This window comes from Scleropages formosus, chromosome 20, assembly GCF_900964775.1.
Source record: "Scleropages formosus chromosome 20, fSclFor1.1, whole genome shotgun sequence".
Lineage (NCBI taxonomy): Eukaryota > Metazoa > Chordata > Actinopteri > Osteoglossiformes > Osteoglossidae > Scleropages > Scleropages formosus.
This window is the reverse complement of record NC_041825.1, coordinates 17596860-17618667: the sequence shown is the minus strand read 5'-3', so window position 1 is coordinate 17618667 and position 21808 is coordinate 17596860. Positions and strand designations below refer to the sequence as shown.

Here is a 21808-nt window from a genome sequence, read left to right as displayed (position 1 = left end):
TCTCCTTTGCCACCACTCTACTACAAGAAACTCTGGATCTAGTTTGGGCATGTCTCTTAAAAAGAAGTTTTCCTATGCAACCACTCATAGAACCGACACTTGTGCTTTCGTTTCTTCCAGCAGTCACATAGTGATGCACTACACTAGGGACTGATACTCTTATCAGGGCCCTTCCAGCAAATCTCAAGTTTAAGTTCCCCTATCCTCTTACTCTAGGAAATGACATTATTGCCAATGGCATACTCAAAATTCAGAGTATGAACAACTGCTCCAGAAACAGAAACTCTAGCTCTTGACTCAGGGTCCCCCAGCAGACTAGGAGACACGAAGTGAATCAACTACACTGTTCCCCTACAAACTGATACCATCGTGTGCGAGATTGCACTATGAAACCGGCACTCACAGGGTAAAGTTTTCTGGCAGGAAGCAACGGTTGCGAAGCAGCCCTGCCCACAGTTGAACCCCTACGATGCCGAAGATGAAGAAGACGAAGAAGCACAGCAGCAGCACGTTGCCCAGCATGGGAAGGGTATCAAGCAGCAGTGTCACCAGGATCCTCATGCCTGCAGAGGGAATAGTGCAATGAAAGTGCGTTCCTTATGAGAGAAACAACCATATAAATTGTGTTGATCCACAACTCATCCAAACAAAGACTTAATAGTTAATAGTACCCTGTTAGATACTTTGACTTCATAGACCACTACTCTGGAATAAACAGACATATTTAAGTTTGCAATATGGGTAGGGCAGAGCTTCCATACGAGTCTAATGTAGCCTGTAAAGCAAGTATGTTTGTTGTCTAATAAGGTCATGGACTCTGGTGTGGGTAAATGGGTTACAGACAAATAATATGACAACAGCCAGCACACAGCTAAAGTATCTAACTACTCTTTGGGATGAAAGCAGAATCTGGGAACGGTTGTAACTGCCCACTTCAGTAGCCGATAACCACAAGTTAATATAAAGGCCTTAGTAATTCATTCAAGCATTTCTTAAACAAAAAGTTGTCCAACATGATATTCCTCTCATAAAGACATGTTTTATTCATTGATACATTTAACACAGTACGTTAGGCAAAACACACAGACATACAAATTAAAAATATGTGACACACAAACGCACACAAAAGAGGATATGTCCACCAGTACTGTATGACTCAGTGCACTACCTGAATCCCTCCTCTTTACAAGATTTTATGGAACTGGGGAATGTGGTTCACATCAGTTTGTAAAGGTTAATAAAATGTTCGGCACTGCATATCCCTTCATTCGAGCCAATATAATGTTCCGTAAGAATACAAAGCGAATAATTCCAACTCACCCACATATCAGCTCTATGGGAAGGTAAATCTCAGAACAGTGTACCTGAATGTAAATAATGACTATTACTTCTCTGGCCAAATTTTCAGGGTAGAGTAATTGGTGGAGTCGCAAAATCCTAGCACAATAGCTGGCAGCAATGTGCCTGACAGTGACAACATCAGTGAGTGTAATTTGCACATTCTGAGGGAGCACTGATAAGGAGGAAAGTGTTATCAGCAGAGAAAGAAACTGAATGAAGAATCTCTTTCACAAGATAGAACTTAGCTTATGTCTGCAGTGTTTTTTTTTTTGACACATACAATATACAAGCCCATTTACCATGCATCTGAGTTAGACTGGAACAAAGATTTTTTTTTTTAATTCTAAATTCATATTTTGAATTTTAAGAGACTCATTTCCATAAATTAGAAGTGTGATTCGATGGGTTTTTATGCAGACTAATACTGAAATTGTAATTCTAATTAATTCTGTTTGAAAATCAGTTGCACTTTTTAATGACAGGACTGCCAGATACTATACCTACTCATTCTAAGCAGAGCAGCTTGTCAACTTTCAGTTATTAGTAACTTTTAAAGGTTGTTATTATTCAGGTTTAAACCAAATAAAGCTGCAGCACATCAAACTTTGAAAGAGAAAAGCATGAGCCCACTAAACAAAAGTTGACAAATAAATTATTTATATATGGAAAAATATTTAAATTATTCACCTTTAGAATAAGCCAGATAAGCAGCAGGTAACAGAGGAAAGACCTGGTTGCAATCCTCAGACAATGTATTTAATTTTGAATTGATTCTGCAGAAAATATCCAGCTACATACCCTACATGGTTAAAGTGGTTAACAGTTGCAGGCTTTGTAAGTCAACATAAAAAAGGGCTACATTATTCAAGTTAATGCAAAACCTGATGTTTTAGATTGCGTAATGTGTTATATAAGTAAGTTCCAAGTTTAAAAAAATAGCTACAGGCATATTAGCTGTCACTCAAAAGTTTTCAAGTTTATTTAGATTTTTTTAAAATCTTGTTAAAGTGCTCTGTAGCTGTGCTGCTGAACACTGGGTCGAGAAGACCAACCGCTGCACCTGTGAGGAGATACAAATGATGAATTGCTACTGTCATACCGACCCGGACAGATCTGCAGATACTTTTGTCTAAATAATTGAACAAAATCACATCGAGGGGGACTGTAAACAGCAAAGTCAAGGTGCTTAAATACCAAATTATTACCTATGTTATACATTATTCTTATACTGGACCACCGACAGAGATAGGTGATGCTTTAAATGCAAAATTTGATAACGGTTTATGAACCACTTATAGCAAACCTTGAACTAAAGTGTTACATGAAGAGCACTTATAATAGGATTGATTGCTCATTTCCTTTATTCTGTCGGCAGATCTCCCCTAAGGCTCAAGTGTAACCTGGTAATCCCGTAGCAAAGCACAACATCAAAGTCTCAGTGTGATTCAAAGACAAGCTGCTTACAGCTCTATGGCCTAAGCCCATTCAAGAGCCGGGGATCACATCGCCAAAACGCAAATGGAGCCGTTGTGTGTGACGTAATGCACACCTTGTAGCGTGAAGAACTCGACTCTGTAGCGCACAAGAAAGCGCTCTTACTGTACGACTGTTAATCTTTAGAAACAACTGACCCATGCATCTATTAGGAAATGAGGAAGATTCCTGTTTTCAAGAAAAAATGGAGTAATAAAGGATTATATTATCACATGTTAGCTCTACGCTGCAGAATTTTGAAGAAAAAAAACAATACTTCTAAAACATATTTCTGCGCAAACCAGCCTTCATCTACTGCATACAAAAGCCTTTGGGTAAGATTTGTTTTTATTTCAGTGTACCCCAATCGTTTTCTTAAAATAAAGAACTGTGTGCAAACACGTCATTCACAAAAACATTGAGTTAATACATTTGGTTACTGTATGAGGAAAAATAGCCAAACAAAATATATTTTTACTTTTTGTACAAAGCAATGTTTTGACTTTGAAGCCATTAGGTGTTTCAAGCATGATAAAAGTATACTTTCTGCTCTGCTCCAGTGAAGCCTGATCGCTTGTGGTCTATAGGGCACAGTCTGTTCCCGAGGAAAAGCATTAAAAAAGGGCTCCTAACCCCTGAGAGCTGCTGATAGCAGATGGTGACATCAAGTGGAATTTCTCCTAATGTTGAGCAATTAATAATATTCTAAGCTAAGATCACATCTTGTTTCTGATTCGCACAGCCAATGTAAAAAACAAAAATAATGACCTCTTGCATTAGATGAAAAGGTCAAAACTTTAAAAACAAAAGTTGTACATTGAAAAAACACTGATATTTCTGTTGTAACATAAGTAAACATAAGAAAGTTCCTGCAAGGAGTAAATGTTCATGCACTATAACTTTAAGATCATGCACCGATAAACCTTCACAAAGCTGCTCGTGGTAAATGTTTATATATATCTCAAAAAACAAAAACTACTAGGAAGGTGATTCGGAATTGTGGATACTTGGATAAAGTTTTGTGCAACTACGAGTGTGCTGAACGTACAAATAGTGTAGCCGTTAGAGTTGTTGCCTTCCAATCAAAAGGTTGAGGTTCCAATCCTACATCAGGCTGTATAACCCTTCATCAAAATCTTCAACTAGAACAGATGCAGTAAAAGTTAACCAGCTCTGTAAATTACTGGATCATTGTAAGAAGCTTAGTATATAATCCTCACACTGAAACTGTTTTATAAAAAATTCAAAATTAATTAAATTAATTGATAAGCTAAATTAATTAATAAGAACTACACTACTTTGTGGCTGGAGTTTCATTGAAATGGCAGAAGAGGAATTGACCCTGACTCTTGTACTGCTCCAGGGATGTCTTCTTGACTGTCTCAGAACCTGAGGCTAGAATACAGGCCACAAGTCCTGGTTACAAATGTGATGCAAAGACTGCACTTGGTCCTCATGCTTGATAAATCAGTATTACTACTGGTGATAGGAGGTGCAGCAAATAGCACTGCGGTTAAGGACACATATCTGTAGCCTTAAAGTTTCAAGTTAACGTCTTTGGAGGAGAACCACTATAGCACCCTTAAGTATGATACTTACCCAGAATTTCTCATTTGACAGAAGAGTCAGCAAAGTAACAATGCAACAGTAAAAGACTAAAAGTGAAAGGACTGTACTGCACTAGGAGTGAGTGCTTTGAAAAAACAAGGCAGATAATTTACCAGGTCAATGAAGCTCGATAGAACTGAAGCCCGCATGATTTCGTAAACCTATGTCTGACAGGTTTCTAACTTAGTAGAAAACAATGCTGCAGCTTTCCTTGCACTTTCAGAAGGGATTAGTCTTTACTAAGAATATGAACATGCTATTATGCTTAGAAAGCTATTGAAGAGCTTTTGCTTGCTTTTCAACAGTTGAAGGAGCATTATTGATCTCATGCGTTTTACGAAGTAAAATATGCTGTTCACTTCTGTGGGATAATCTATAAAGTGGTTTCATATGACATGAAACATCAGAATTTAAGGTCCATAAATTTAAAGAGAAAAGATACAGGGCAGCTTGTATTGATCCAGACTTTGTAGATATTTAAATGTGATGATGCATGTTTTACACGTTCTGCTCTTTCATGGATCTTTTTCCCTGAGAGACTGTGTATTTTAAGAGAGGAAAGAGGAGGCCATGTCCATTACCATAATCTTATTTTGGAACTGTGAATATTATTAAAACCAAATACATAAACAATGGAAGTTAATCAATTTCATACTCCCTCAGTCTAAGTGTTCCTGAAATGCAGAAGAATACATGTCCTTTGCATCTTCAGAACAACAGCTAACAAACCACGGCAAATCGGATCACATGCCAAGATGAAGTTTACAAAAGGGCGCAAGCAAACTGAGCTCATTTACAACATCTTCAGCAACAAACAGAGACTCGAAATTCTGCATGTACCCTGCAGTGATTGCTTATTGATGTAAATACTTAAACACATGTATATTTTATATCTTCAGCTACTAGCCCCATTTGCTCTGCTTTCTGATAGGTCTACATTTTGCTTCCTGGTAGTTTGGCAGCTATATTTTGCTTTTTTGGACACCACTATCTGTAGCACTCTGTGCCCTGCTTCTTGGATGCTCAGCGATCCAGGCCCATTTCCATAATCCACACAACTAATCGTCTTGTTCGTCTCCAAGTACATTTGTTCACTGCCCCCTCCTGCCCCACCACCCCTGGTGCGCACTTCTGCCCTCTTCCTTTAACATCTGCAGTTCCAATTACAGCCAGAGCTTCAGAGAAGATGACTGCTCCATCATTCCAAGGCTGCTCACCACTATCTGTCCATTTGTCACCTGAAACAATAACTGGGTTTAAAATGGGAGACACCAGTGATGCAGTGGAATGGGCGGAGCCATCTCAACACTCTGTCAAAAGGTTAAGGGACACCTTGGCCTAATCACCTTAGGCCTTAAGCACTTATTTGCCCAGATGTGTACCCAAAGTTCTGTTGAACCCTGTGCCAGGAGCCAACCTATTGAGTCCATGCACAAACTGCCCAAAAATGTATTTTAGTGCATATGTGCCATACTGGTTACTGGCGAAGTGTCCTACTCTAGTAGTCTTGCACTGAGTTCTGCTACATCCTTTGCAACGGTATTAAAAGACAAAACATGTGTCTGTAAAGACAGAAGACACTAATTTACCAGCAAATAAAAAAAACTAGCAGAAAATATACAAGGTAGTGGTAAATTTGTGATCATTTTTCAGTGTATGTCCAGGTATAACTGCAGTTATGTTTTTGTGAAATGATTTGACCAGTGCCATTGTGGAATAAATCAGGCAGAAACGAGCGAGCAAAAAGACGCAGATTCAGATGAAGAACAGAAACCATCTCATTGCTGCATTCTTCAAAGACCTTGTGGAGACTGAGCCATTTTCTGTAGAGTTAATTCAGAGAAGAAAACCATGCAATACCTATAGACCATCTGAACTGCATTTACTGTATAAGGTCTTGATGTATTTAGGTGAAGCAGAAGTCAGTGGTAAAGTGACCAGTCACAACTAAAGGCAATAGCTATCAACGCTTTGAACTCCCTACTAAGTTAGTGAGACACCTCTGTGCGTAATTGAATGATTTGATGATTGATGTTGCAATTTAGCATGTGAACGCATCACTACATCTTGATTAGGGGTGGGGGAAAAATGACAAATCACGCCAAGCAAAAAAAACAACAAACCCCATCCCCCAATAGGATAGAAGATGGCATTTCACAGCAGGCGATGTGCACATAAAATAATTTCCAAATTAATTCTTCAATTGGGACAGTAATTAGACTGGGTGTCTCTTAAATGAGCAATGGGTTTGTCTCCAGCGCCCCCCTCCCCTCCTTCCGCAATGATTTGGATGGACATGAATGGTAATTACAGAGAGTGCTTGAGGAGAAAGAAGCTCTCGCCTTCCAGGCCTAGACTGCTGACCCCTCCTCTGGGTCTGGACCGAGAATGATTACCGGACCACTTCTCACCAAAGGACTGCACTCTGCAGTGTGATGCACACCGTGTGAGGGTACGGCACACAGATTATTAAAATTTTCGGTTTTCCTTGATTCGTCTCCAGTACAAATTTTTAAGTGCCACATGTATAATTAGTGTCAGGAGATTAAAAAAAAAAGAATTCTAAATGCATTAACAAAACGCCTGTAGCTTTAATGAAAACAATAGCGAGACATAATGGTGCTGATAAAACTGCAACTGATGCTCATGTTTCTCAGAAAGCTATATATGTGATCGGCCTTACTGATGATATTCCAAGTCCCAGCTTTCCATTCTAATTGGAAGTCATTTGAATAAACAGAAACGATACAAATCACCACAAGCAGAAAGAAAACAATGCACAGACAGCTCGCTGCACCTCCAGAATGTCCCAATTTAAGTAAATCATGGCGAGTCAATGGAGGATCCCAGTGTGGCTGCAGACAAGGAGAGATCAAACCCATCACTGGGGACCACCGGAAATGGAGATGCAAAAAAGCAGATTATGAAATATTCCCCATTTTTTGATAGCTGGTGAGCCGATTAGATTTCTTTATTTATTTTTTTTCCACAGGCTGTACCAATGGAGCTAGTTTAAAGTAAGTTGCTGTTAAAAAAAAAAAAAGGGAGTGGGGAGGAAAACATGTCTATAAACTTGCAACTATGAGCAGAATTAAGGGCAAAGTGGCAGACGGAGACAGAGGCAGTCCCCCATCAACCACAGAGGGAGGACGCATGTCAAGACAAGGACAAAGAGCAGTACACAGTTGGGAAGCTCATGGGCTTAAAGCAAAGCAAACATCAACAGGTCACATGCTGAGCATACATTTCTTTTGCAATCCTCGAGTAATCAACACTGCTGCTGTACATGAACAAAAGAGACATTCTAATCAAACTGACACGCTACCCTTATTTTTTAGAATTATTTTGAAATATACCATTTTGCGAATAGATTTGCTGTTAAATCAAGGAGAAAAACAGCAAATTAAACTTTCTGCTACACTATCAATAGATTATGATGCTAGAGCCAGTAAAGGTGATGACGACTGTGAATGCTGGACATAGTGATGTGATGTGGTGATGATGTCAGCAGCAGCGAAGAAGCTCGGTGACGGTACTCACTGGGCACTCTGTTGATGGCTCTGAGCGGGCGCAGAACCCTGACGGTGCGCACGGCGGAGAAGCTGACGTTCTGCAGGTTGAGGGAGTACTCCAGCATCCTGTGGGAGGGACAAAGAGGTCAAGCTCTGGTGTTCAGGCATATCCCACAGATTGTTATGCCCCACCAAAGTTTTATTGGATGATTATGTGGCTGCCTGCAAGCCCCAGCTGTAAAGTCAAGTAAAATGATAAAAGTCAGTGGGAAAAGGGCTCCCTCAGAAGCAGGCTGCTTCTGAATGTGGGCTCGTAGAGACCAGAAGCAGGGCTACAGTCTTCCGCTGATGCATCTCTCACAAATGACTCCAGGCAAGTTACGAGCTACTCAGCCGTTCATCACAGTAAGGACAGTATCTCTCAGGTCTTTCCACAGCCTAATACTGATCCTCAGAAGCCATCACTTGTCCTGAGTAGACAGGCCACACTGAAATGCAGCACTCCAAATGCTCAAGGACACTTATGTCATGTTTGCCCTTTGATCGTATTGTCTTCTTTTCCGGCTGCTTGGATCTTGCTTAACTTCCTCTTTTCTTTTCTCAGAAGGAGAAGCATAAACGCTAATATAAAGCAAAAATGTACAAAGTGAGTCAGGCGGCTGGGAAGTCTCCAGCGTTGTAGACTGGTCTGGGCTGACTGCCTGGTTCTGGAGACTGATGCTAAGAGCCTCCAAACCACACCTATCTGTCACGTCTGTGAAGTCCAGTGGGGGAGTACAATAATTTCATAGTAAATGCTCAAATATAATGGAAGGAGCTAATTGCAGTTTGCCAAATGTTGCACAACTTTGGCTTTACAACAATCTACTTTCTTGCTGTTTTATTGACAACAATGGAACTGAGCACTTGATCCAACCGCAGGACCGAATCAACCACCAAAAACAAGAAAGTTTCAAGGACAATATCAGGGAATAGAGTCAAAATATAATAAGTATTAAAGAGGACAGATATTCAAGGGAAAATCACACACATATGTCTACATACAATCACTGCAAATCCACTCTCAAGTGACAACTTTTTTCCCTTCCAACTACAGCCTCTTCACTCAGCTGAATGCTATTTGAGGAGCAGCAGCACCAGCACAACAACAAAACAGAACACAGTGGAACATAGTATGGCCACGGCTCCTGTCTTAAAATTGGTCTCTGGTGTATCCAGGAGAGCATCACTGGGCAGCCTGGCCCACAGCCCCTGTGGTTGCCCCTGTGCAGGTGGATTATTGTCCCTTCCTTGATGAGCCTGGTAACTCCCCTTGCTTTGCCAGACCTTACACACAACCTCCAAATTCCTCCATTTATTCTTCCTTTTTTCCTCCCAGCCGTCTCCCTCAGCTCCCCACAGCTGCTCTGCATATGTGCAGTTGATGGAATTCCCTCCTTTGTGCAGCCCCGCTCCGTATGTATTTGTTGTGCGTGCATACTTCGCGCGCGATTGTGTATGCGTGTGTGAGGAGAGGTGCCGAGACTACGGGAATGTTTGGGTGGGGGGCATTCACAGAGATACTATACAGTCAGTTACCTTCAGTTAACAAACTGGTGCCAAGAATGAATGATCTTCAAAGCCATGAACAGAATCCCCCCAACTTATCTCCCCAAGACTAAGCATGAACTGTAATTGGTGCCAGTTTAAAATATCTTTTCATGGAAAAAGTATGGAAATGACTGTGCCTTGGCAAGCACGCCCCATGAACTCTGGGATATCTTTACGACCGTACATGAAAAATTGATGAAAATTATGAAAGCAGCTGAATACACTTATCGTTCTTTTGTTCTATTTCACCTTCTCTCACCAGCGCTAATGCTCCCTTTCATACTCCCCATTGGCCCCTGTTCCTCCCACCACCCTGGCCCCCTTCCCCCAAAATCTTGCACGGTAAAGCCAGAGGACTTATAAAACTATAACTGCAAGTCACCGTGAGGCCAAGTGCTGCAGAGTGAGAACACGCAGCCCAGGTTGTCTGCCGGAAGACTTGGGCTACACACAGGGAGACCATAGAGCTAGTCACCCATCTTGAGCTACTGCAGGGCCACGAAGAGAAAACTACAGTGGGAGGGGAATACACAGCTTGTCAGAGCAAATGATCGTCTGTGATTTCCATATCTAGATAGAACACTGCCAGTAAAGAGGGATTCACAACGCATCGGCCCCCATCACCAGTATAATAACCGTCCTCCACCAGACAGCTTCTTGGACTACAGTTCAAACATATAGATGTCACTACATGCCATATAGATGTATGTGTTTTTCTACAGTTCTGTACATACACGCATCTATAGTGCAAGTGTAGGAATGTGCAGCTTTAAATGTACGAACATGTGTAATTTCATTTTGTTTCAGTGCTTCCTGTTTATTCATAGCTGTCTCAACACTCAAGTTTGAAGGAAAGAAAAAACGATGGAGCTGCATTCACAGGAATGTCTTACTTCAAAAAGCTTTTATCTCGGTGTTGGGAAATGTAGATGACTAAAAAATGTGGTAATGAAAGTGGACGCTTGTATAATGTTGTCAGCACTTAACATTTATTCGCTGGCAGTAGCACACAAATAACTAAACACACCTGCATACGGTGTACCTCTGGAAATTAGCTAGCTACCTAGCAACTGTAGCAATAGCGCTATCTCTACAGGTGAACATCAAAACAGATGACAGTTTGCATTGGTAACAGAAGAGACTGTTAATAAGAACTGTTATTGTGAACAACAATTTATGAAGCCGGCGAATTACTGATAATTTACCGAATTCCTCATTCAAGGTTACTCGTAAGACTGACGAATTAAATTAACGTTGCGAAATGTGAAACTGAAGAGAGTGCAAAATGGACTTGAGCGCAAGAAAAAGATGAATGCTCTATGTTAGAGTGTGTCTGCCCCTCTGCCGCAATGAACGCGGTCGTTGGTTGGCCTAGATCTCGGCTCTCATCTCCCAGCTCTCAGGACCTGCTGGATGGATACAGTTAATACGAGAACCACCTCGGCAGGCGCGGTGCAGAAAACGTGGCCCGGCCCGGTTCTGGCTGGTGGTTCCGAGGTCTGCTGCAAGGGCTTTGTCAGGACTGATTGGATCTGATGGGAACCAGATGTGGCTGGTGGCTGCACCCAAAAAAACAGTAGTGAACCGGCATAATCAAACTAAAATGAGAGAAAGGAAAGATAATGAAGAAATTCAAATGAGGAGGAAAGTGTGGGGAGTGTTTTCGATTCTGTTTTTTTCTGGATTGTTACCATGCGAGATGCTATGGTTACTGAGAGGGAGGGTGGGGGCGGCGCGGGGGGAGCGGAGCTAGCGTGTGGGGATAGTGGAAAGGCCCAACCTTGAGTGGAGTTGCGTGAGGAGACTCCACACAAACTCTGGGCCCCGTCAGACAAACACGCAGCTCACATAACAGAAATAAACACAGTTAAATACACATCGGGCTACCAGAGAGACCCCCTCCTCTCTTTCGCTCTCTCACTGTCCCTGTCACACACAAACACACACACACACACACACATTCACAGCACAACATTCAGATCTTGCTGCTATTCTGGCTCTTGCCTTTGTGTATGGCAGAAAAACTCCGCTTGCATATACACACAGACGCACTCTGCATACAATACAACACATGGGACACGCCTGCGGCCTCCTCGCAAATGGCCGGTCCCAAGAGTCCGAGAAACGGTATTTTCCCAAAGTGAAAGCGATGGCGGCCTTGTCGAAGAAGCCAGAACGAACCATGCAACAAGGTGACATTGCGGGAAAACCATAATATGAAAAGTATAAAAGAATGAGAGGGGGAGATGAAAGCAAACTTGACATGTTACCCAGAGATACCGTCTCGCTCACGATGTTGCTGGACCCCTCCGCAGGGAGACCCGGCACTGCCTCGGCATACTCCGCCGATCATCTCAGTCAGTTAGGTTAGCGTTATTACAGAAGTGGAGTTTCAAAACGAGTGACAAAGCAGCCGCCTCGCTTGCTGAAGATCACAGCACACGTGACGGACCGAGGGGGAAACGTGCGCTCCCGTTTCCCATCCTATCCCTCGCTGGCTGCTCCACTGTTGCCAGGGTGGGCACGGCAGGCTGCATCGAAAGGCTTTTCGTGCTTAGTTTCCCTCTCATCTACTCTACGCTGCTCCTAGTCTTCAAAGCACATGTCTGGAAGCACTTCAATCACACCTAGGTCAGCCCCCCATACACATACACACACACACACACACACACACACACACACACACACACTGTAGTAGGTTAATGAAGCAGGCTCCAGAGGAAGATGCTGGAGCTGGTGGGCTGGGGAACGGTGCGATTGCTGGGGCAGGAGGGAGGGAGGGAGGGAAGGAGGGAGGGAGGGAGGGTGGAAGAAGACGTGCGGTGGAACTCTGAGGGGCCCTATGTATTTACAGCGATTCGCTTTTGAAAGCCTTCATTTGTCCTCACACGGCCTTTTACCTCCCTCGCTCCGTCTCTTCCGCCCACTCTTCTCTCCCCCCGCCGCGGCAAACCTAGCAGCCATGGGAGATTAACGCTGGACAAATACTGCTATCAAATCATGCGATCGCTGTCGATTTCACCAAACTTCTCGGGCTCTCCCGCCCTGCTTCAGATAAAGATGTTCAGTTTCCAGAATGGACAAGGGTCACATGTCTCAGCCATGTGTAAAGCGAAGTAGCCAGAGAGCACAGCTGATTTGGTTGGACATTTTCAAAGTTAAACTTTCTGGAATGAGCCGCTCATAAAAAATTAAAAAAAAAAAAAAAAAAAATTAAATATTAATAAAGACATAGTGAAGAAAAATAACACTGATGCTCGCTGTCACCTTCACCAACGCTTGGTTGTGGTGGCCCAAAGCCTATCCTGGGAGAAGAACAAGTAGGGTACACCTTGAACAGCATGCCAGTCCAATGCAGGGTACACTGCCTAATAAATAATAAAACTACTTGGTTGCATTACCGTGATGCTGTTATTACTGTCATATAACATTACAACACGTCACAGGAATGAATATTTCAACATCTCACTTAACGTAACAGATTTTGACTGCTGTGATGGGCATCATGACAGCTGTCAGAAACCGACATTGTTACGACAATGTTAAAATTATGGCTTAAGGAATCCATTACATAACGGGTTCCTGTGATATGATTTTGAAACGTTCACTGAATTTGTTCTGCATGTATAGTACTTTATTCCTGTTATGTACCAGATAGGTTTTCATGATTTGCATTTCTTATTTCCTTTTGGTCGGTAGAGATACTGTATAGTGGAAGGAATTTTCTAGAATGATTGACTGAAGAATAACTATAAAAAGTTCCCAAAATCAAACACCTCAAATATTTTCTTTCAAAAACAAAAGTATATTATTATTATTATTATTATTATTCTGTCTCTTTAAATGAAAGTAACTGTTGTAAAGTGGAAGGAGCAGTGCACCTTCATGCTGCTCACATATCACCAGCGGCTTTCCCTTAGCTGTCAAGATCATGAACGTTATTCCCCTGAAAGACTCAGTACATATTTTGCAAACAAGCACAGAATGTTTTAATGGGCTTGAGCAGGTGAACAAAGAAACTGCTCTAGAGTCAAAGGTGGTGAGCAGGAGGTGACCAGCTCCGCCCCGAGTTCTCCGTTACTGTATGTACAGAAACAATGTTTGCCGCTCAGCGTGAATGCGAATGAACCCTTTCGTCCGCTGCAGGTGAACGCCGGTGTCTGAAAGAGACACGCAGCCCATTCCTGTGTAAATACGGCTCGTGTCGAACACATCTGGAGAGGGAGGGGCTATCGACTCAGAGCTCCCGCTCAGCTGCTGCTGCTGCGGTTGATGTGTCAATTTACAATCTCCCCGTTTGCCTCCCCCTGCTCACGCGGGTATTCGGTTTCCGTGATCGATGCCTTTTTAAGCACCGAGAAAGGCCACTACGTTCCGTCGAATGCTAACGATTCGCTCCTACAGCTCCGAGGGCGCCTGCGCCGAGCGCGTCGCCACGCCGAGGGCTGCGCTCCTCGAGTGGCCTTCCTCCAAAAGAAATGAGAACATAAGAGAGCGAGGAGCTATCAATCGCCCAAATGGGCGCCGCAGTTAGCAGCGTGCGAGCAGGTGCGGGCAACAGCTCGTCGTAGGTAACGGCGTCGTGCGGGGGCCGAAAGCGGAACCGGAGCACACCTATCCAGCAGTTTGTCCAAACGCAGCGACTACCGGTGTGCCGCAGCGTGATTAATGGAGGAAAGTGCCGAGCCATCTGTAACTACCTGCTCCACGAAGGGAAAAAAAACTGAAAAAAGCTCAGAAAAGGGCCTGAGATGAAAGGACTGGCTCCTGTCCAGCATCCTCCGTCTTTCCGTCCAGGCAGCCTCTGCTCCTCTGCTGCCGTGGTCTTGTCGTCGGTGGACCGACCCGCACGATCCTGTCCGCTTCGCCTCCCCTCGCGCCCCGCGCCACCTGAGACGGCTGAAGCTAGTCGCACTACAGGGGACCCTCAGTCCCCTCCTACGTGCGCATAGTTTCTGGCCGGTCACTGGAGCGAAAGGCATGTCTTTTGACACTCTGGCAGCTGACCCCTAGTGGACCCTATTACAACTGTGAGGCTCTGTGGACAGTGAACGAGTCCCGCCGGGGCCAGGAAAACCAGGTGTCCCATGACCAGCAAGTCCTCCATGTTCTGCTGGGGGGTATTCTTGCAGGACAGTCATGCACAGCTCTCTTCTTTTTTTTTTTTTTTTTTTTTTTTTTAAGAAAAAAAAGACAAAGGCAGTGCTACAGAGGGGTTACTCTTTTCACTGTCCGTCGAAGGAAAACAAATCAGCAGAGCATTCAAAAAGCACGAAAAGCATAGTTTGGCCATGAGCAAACAACAACTGGGTTTTATTTCTTCTCCCCAAAATTAGTACTCGGAGAGTGCCGGGCCCCTCTCTTACTCAATTTTTTTATTCCACGAAATGAATTCCATACCCTGAATCCGAAATGCACGGGGCACTTGAACTCGCGCGTGGCCCAGAGAGAGCTTAGATCGCGCCCCCCCCCCCCCCCCCCCCCCCCCCCCCGGCTTCCAGGCGGGCCCGTCAAAGCCGATACTTTCCATTGAGAAGGAACGGGTCCTAATTCGAAGCAGGTGCTGTAGGACCTTGGGGAAGGAGGGGTGCTCACGATAGTGTGTGAGCGCGTGTGTTTGTGAGTCACTGAGCACGGAGCGGAGCCTGGCCTGCGTGTGTCTGTGTGCGCGTGTGCATGTGCGTGCGTGAGTAAGGACTCCAGACCCAACGTGCGTTTGCGTGCATGGCCAAGGAAGCCTGAACTTGTCCGTGCGTGCGTGCGTGCGTGTGTGTGTGTGCGAGTGTCCATGTGTTTTCGTCTATGTGTGCAAAATGCTGGCCGGTCTCCAGTGTACATAAACCGAGAATAAAACAACAAATGCCATTTATTAGTACTTAAACTATGGTACAACTCAACACAGAATCAGATTTGTCCTGCATCAAGAGATGATTTCGACAAAGGTGGATTTCTTTGATGCTTCCGCACACAGCAGTCGCGCGTCTGCTTGGCGAAGCACTGTTTTTTAGCCGTGCGTTTAAAGTCAGAGAACTTCTTAATTGTCGTGACAAAGGCAAACTGAAGCATAACCTTGCTCCCTTCCAAGCGTGAAGTCTGCTGAAATGAAACCTGATGTGTAATGATTCATTATAATATTCTCCTTAAAACAACATGTACCCCAAAACCACATAATTTCCAGATTTTGGCAGCGCGCAGCAGTTATAAACATAAAAAACAGGTATTATACCGAATGACTATTTTGAAGGCCAAGCAAAAGCAATGCAAGCGAATTCTTACAGAATGTAAAAAATCGTTTTCCCTCAAACAACAGAGCATCGTGTTTTTCTTTGACATTCTCACGGCTTCCTCTTCCTCATCACCACCCCGTTTTGGACACTGAATCTTTACGCTTTACGCTTGTTGGCGGCCACCTTCCCGAGAGGGGCCTCTGTGTGTGGACCCCGGACAGTGAAAGACCGCAGAGCTGGGGTGTGCTGGGAATGAAGTCTGCCTCCTCACATGCAAGAACATGTGTGCCTGGAGGTACAGCGAGGCCCGCAAACACAGGCGGAGGCCTGGACGGCATTTGAATTTGGAGGACACAAAGCGGGTTGGTGTTGCAGTGGGTGCTGGAGAACGGACCTGGTTGCTCGCTACGCCCGAGCCGGACTGCCACGTTCGCCCAGCGCTGGCGCATTGATGGTCCCACTCACAAAAAGGTCCAAAACAAAAACCCCGAAGGTTCTCCGTCCTGGTTCAAATGTGGTGGAATGATGTCCCGCTCTGACTCAGAGCTGCTGAACCCTGTTCAACTTTCAAGAAGTCGAAGGTTGAAAAACTCGTCTCTTTTGCAAACGCTTCTCTGCGGCACTCCTATCTACTCCATAAACTTGCTCCCAAGTATCTGTTATAGATGTTCGTACTTCCTATCAATTCAGCTACTTGTGTAAAGTGTGCCACCAAAAACGGTGGTACCGGGTTAGGTTACTGTACTTTTACAATACGGTTATGCTTCTGTGTCTCTCAATCTGTTGGTGAAAAGTACTTTTCTTTACTCTGAGTTGTACGTCACTTTGGAGAGAAATGTAAATGTAAGAATAATAATAATAAATAGGATGCATGGTGGCACAATAATAATTTAACTGATGCATCACTTAAAGGTTGTCTCAAAATACCACTCTCAATCCTCTCAACAAAGGAAATTGTCAAACTGTGCTGAAAAAAAGCTTTTGTGGCACTGTGCTTTTCAGTGAACAAACATTTAATCTCTTCAGGCTCTTGTAGCTGCCAAGAAATGTGTACCCATCTCGCTGTTACCAAGGTTACCATTGTTTCTGCATAACAGCCAGAGTAGGGCTGACATTTTTTCCGGCTACAACCACACAACATAACAAACACGTAACATGCACGGCTGTCCGATCCATATCTGAATGGATTTCAACTCCTTCCTGAACCATGTTTACATCATACAGTACTTTTACAGCAGAACATTCAGTACTTTACAAGACATTTTCTTCTGACGGTCACAACTGCTGCAAAAACAACAACTGAAAATATATTCTTACTAAAACTGAGCAATAACCATGGTGTTTGATATTGACAGTAATACCAAATTGTTTATGGTGTTCAAAACACCTAAAAAAAAAATGATAATTCTTATCCAGTTGAAGTCATGGCAGGTCATGAACGTGGACATCAAGGGGTAGAACAGGTTATAACCTTCCTATAACAACACAAAACTTTGGACCATAATAATTACTTTGTAATTCTGATTTTAAGCAGGTGAGAATGTCAACTCAAAACTCGCCGGCTCGTTTCTGACCCTGCCTTTGGTTTCCTCCCACAGTCCAATGTCACGCTTTGAAGATGAACCGAAGACTCTTGAGTGCTCTTAGCATGCCGATGTGTGACCGTGTGCACCCTGCGGTGTACTGCCGTCTGGGCCCCAGCGTACCCCTCCTTACTATGTCTTTCAGCACAGGATCAAGATTGCCGTATCACTGATTGGATAAACCGCTTATCAGACACCTCTGTCCTCCTTAGAAATGTATAATTTTTAAAAGTGCACTGCATATACTGTACAGTTGTATTCATTCATACAATTCAAAAAGCACAGGTGGCACTACCGCCGTTGCATTTATTTAATCAGTCACCATATGGGGAAAATAAATTCCGATGTAAATGATTTTAAATTAATTAATCTGCAGATTTCATGGTCTTATTTTATAATGTGAAGACAAAGTATAAGGTGTATGGCACAGACAAATGTTTTCTGGGTAACGAATGAACATATATGGGTTTAGTATGAATGCGTATGCTTGCGGAACATATTATTGTTTGTTTCTTTATTGGACAAAAGTCGACTCTGCATTTCAGATCACACCCCCCCTACGAACATATTGTGAAATCACCAGCTATTGCGGCAGTTTTTTTTTCATGGCAGGCCTGGGAGCTTCGTGCCAGCTTGAAAATAATACTTGAGGTAAAAAGTTATTGAAACCACCGCTGAAAAGGTAATCATCCCTTTCCTCCTCTCGTAAAATGCCAGGTCCGAGAGCAGATTGTACCGAAATCTGCAGTCAGATACTAATGCCATTTTTCTAAGCTAGATTTTTCCAGTGCTGAACAAAAATCGGATGTGCGCTGTAGTAAAAATAGTCCTTGTCTTTACCCATTTGGCCATGTCAAAGATATGTGTGTTCCTGTAATTGCTTCTCTAATGCAATATTTCAGTTGCAAACATATGGTGTCCTTCTGATTTTGTTACGTAATGCATTACAGTGCGTCGAAGGAGACGTTTTCAATTCTTACAAATGGCCATTGTAGTGTACTCTGTTATGCGCTCTGACAACGCAGTACGCAATGCTGATCTCTTAGGGTACATTATTGGGTTTATGTGAGCAAACGCGAGCAATTAAGAGCAGTTACAGTGAGTCAACATCAACGGCGCACTGCATCTATAGTGCACTCACCAAAAGTGAAGTCTCCTGTAAAAATGTGCTTCACCCAGGAACACTACCCAAGTAGGGGTCCGAAGACGACTTCCTCCGTAAATAACTTTGGCATTTAGCGACGCATCTCTAACAGCTGCAACACAAGGCGCCCGAGGCAACTTCTGGATTTATGTCAACTATCATGCGGATTGAGAGGAGGACACAGTGTCAGCGGTCACGTCGCTAGCCCTCCCACGTGCCCTGGCACTGCCCCGCCGCTGGTCCATATGGTGTCGTGTGCTGGAGGCTGTCGGTGCGGCGTGTGGGATGCTAATGCAACAGGGGGCCGGGAGGCACGTCTCCCAGAAGGGCGGAGCTATGCAGCGCGAGCGGCACGCTTCAGGTAGGAATGAACGACAAGGAATGAAGTCCTCATGTGCTGTTGCACTGTGTGAACTGGCAGGGAGAACTGGCTGCATATGCCGTGTGTTCTGCTAGGTACACTCTTTCGAGGTGTGCTCAGACTGCTGGTTAACGGTCAGAAGACAAAATAATCTCCCTTTTCTCAATTAATACTGAAGGACTAATGCGATGTCAGCATCGAAATGCAAGCCAGCCTGATTCTGATGGGTTAAACCAGGGGCATAATTAAAAATGGGTTGGAAAAATACCATTATACATCATATCAAGTATTCACTCTTGTTTAAAAAAAACAAGGTGAGGTTAATTACAGTTTCTGTCCCGCAAATATTCTACAGCCAAGCGATGCCAGTGGCTGAGCATATTTAAGCAGGCATCAGAGAAAAAGGGTTTCAAACATTTCCATGACCAAGTTGTGCTGTCACTCCAGTGGTGAAGGTCTGCAGTGTCATTTTTTCCAAATCAAATCGTACTTCTTTGCTAACTTGCTAAATTATATCAACACAGAAAAACATGAAATCTCTTCGGTCATTCACGTGCGGATCAGTGAGCGAAATGGAGATATATCTCTGGGGCGTATGATCCCTACTTTTGCGATGTACGATCACAGCTCCAGGTACAAGCTACACTTACACATAACCACCGATAAACATAAATAGACTGATTCAATACAGAAGAAATCATTTACTGATGAAATCAGCTTTTGTTTTAATGACATTAAAACGTTAAAAATATATTCGGAACATTCCACGGACTTAAGTGATAAACTGAGGCCGGAATAAAAAAAAAAAAAAAAAAAATCTTGAAAGCTTCCACACTAGTGTTTCTAGCGCTGAAAGACCGGAGCTGAAGAGATTAAAAGCGACATGGTACACGACGGTGATTCAGAGCTCCCCGACTGGAGGCTGTGCCGTATGATCTAAGATAGGCTGCGTATACGGTTGCTCCCTCTCTGGTTAATTAAGAAGGGTCTCCAGCAATTCTGCCTTTGTAATAGATTGCTCAAGTTTGCTGTAAGTACGCTGCTCCTCTGGGTGTGACCTTTAAGTGCAGGTTTTTATGGTGCTCTATGGTATTTTACTGTAATGGACTCAAGGGGACTCTCGACAGCGCCTCCCTGACTTCCGTTACAACACGTGAAACTGCTACTCTCTGGAAGAGCGAGAGCGAGGAAAAAGGTTTTATGTTTTCTGCTGCAAGAAAAAAAGGTCTCACGGGGAAAAAAAAAAAAAAAAAAAAAAAGTTTAGCAACATGACGAGTGAACTTTGGTTTTGATTTACCATTCGCATCACCTGCACTTCAACAGGATTTCAAGATAATGATAAATTAAACGAGTATCACAGCAACCGTAGAGGTGGGGGAGGGAGCTGTGTGTTTGGAGACACGCAATCTGGAGCTTTAAAGTCCCACGAGAGTCCTGGCTGAGCCCTATCGGAGAGCCACTCGTATTATACAATCAGGCCGTCATAGTACAACTGGGACAACGATCTTTAGAAGTGGTGCGAGTGTGTAAACTTATACTTCAAAAACAATGGAACAAAAGTGGAACTTTCTGGCACGCACGCTTATGTGTATGGAGCAACACCGTTTTAATAATGCATATTTTGATTTTGATAAGCCTGCACTGACATCTGTGGTGACAGCTAATATGTGCTTGTCCATTTATGGGCAAAAGCTGCGACAAATTCTACTGCGTTCATGGGCAGCCATTCTCTATACAGTGCGGCTCATATTCCATCACCCTACGTCGCGGATTCAAAGAATCACGTCATCTGCAAATTGACGGACTGTGGCTGCGCTGCTATTGTGTCGAAGGAAATGCATCAGACGGGTCGCTCACCCAGCCAGCACGATAAAGAAGTCCAGCCGGTTCCATGTGTCGCCAAGGTAACACTTCTTCCCAAAAATGCCCAGTGCCACCATTTTGATCACCATTTCCACGGCAAAGAATGCAAAGATGAAGTCATCAAAATCCTGCAAGAAAGCAGATCGGCATAGGTGTAAGCTGTAGAAACTTATAATTCATTAATTCAATAGAAATACTACGACAGTAGGTCACTCTTCTTCCGAATATAAATTGCACTTGAAAATAGAAATTAACAGTTATTGTTCGGATACTTTGTAGCCAAATATCGAAATTTTCTAAAGAAAGAATTATATTTTTAACTTTAGCCCGAATTTATCAATTACATAGTTATGTCTCATCAAAGGTCAGTTTTTGTTTCTCGAGTATAATTTTTGTAATGTGTAAAAAAATGTTCTGTATTACTAATAGGTGCATGTTTAAAAATGATTGTTATACACAAATTTATGTTTTCTAATTTATTAAACACAAATAAATGTTATTATATGACTAAGAAAAAAGCCAAGAGAAAAAAAGGTTTTCCAAAAATACTTAAAAACAAATGTAAACAGAGTCCATTGTCCATAACCACTTGTCTCGAGTGGGGTCGCGGCGAGCCGCAGCCTCATCCGACAACGCAGGGCGCAAGGCCGAAGGGGGAAGGGTCGCAACCAGGGCGGGACGCCAGTCCATTGCAAGGCTCCCCAAGCAGGGCTCAAACCTTAGACCCACCACACCGCGGGCACTGGCTGAACCCGCCGCGCCCCGACGCCCCCACACCCCCTTACGTAAACAGAGCGGTAATCCTAATTTACTTTAGCAGGATAAACTTGTTTTAAACTTTGGGGCCACAGTGAGTGGACCAGTAAACAGCTCATGTAGTGCAGTAGAAAACCATGAAGGAGGCAGGAATAAACAGTGTGAGGGATTCCCGGTCCGCCCGTGTCAAGGAAGTAGCCCAAGTGTAGAATCCCCTTCAGAGTGATTCTACAGTCCATCAGCTCTGCCTGAGAACTGGAAGAATGGACCAGGAGATATCTCCAGTGCCGCAGCACAGGGATCCTGGGACACCAGCCATTCAGTCCATCATATCTCTCCCTCATACAGT

At 43.6% G+C, this 21808-nt stretch overlaps 1 protein-coding gene across 8 annotated transcripts in view; it reads right to left on the bottom strand.

Moving 5' to 3' along the window:
* Nucleotides 1–21808, bottom strand: part of cacna1g (calcium channel, voltage-dependent, T type, alpha 1G subunit) — a 111681-nt gene that overhangs the window by 88409 nt on the left and 1464 nt on the right. For 7 of the 8 annotated variants that reach the window (XM_029246636.1, XM_029246634.1, XM_029246637.1 and 4 more), the window contains exons 2-4: nt 20698–20831; nt 7963–8060; nt 404–563 (exon numbers count right to left, since the gene is read on the bottom strand). In XM_029246636.1, the coding sequence (XP_029102469.1) occupies nt 404–563; nt 7963–8060; nt 20698–20831 (392 nt within the window). Of the gene's footprint in view, nt 1–403; nt 564–7962; nt 8061–18475; nt 18487–20697; nt 20832–21808 lie in introns of those variants that run through there. The other variant, XM_029246633.1, reaches the window with a different exon arrangement.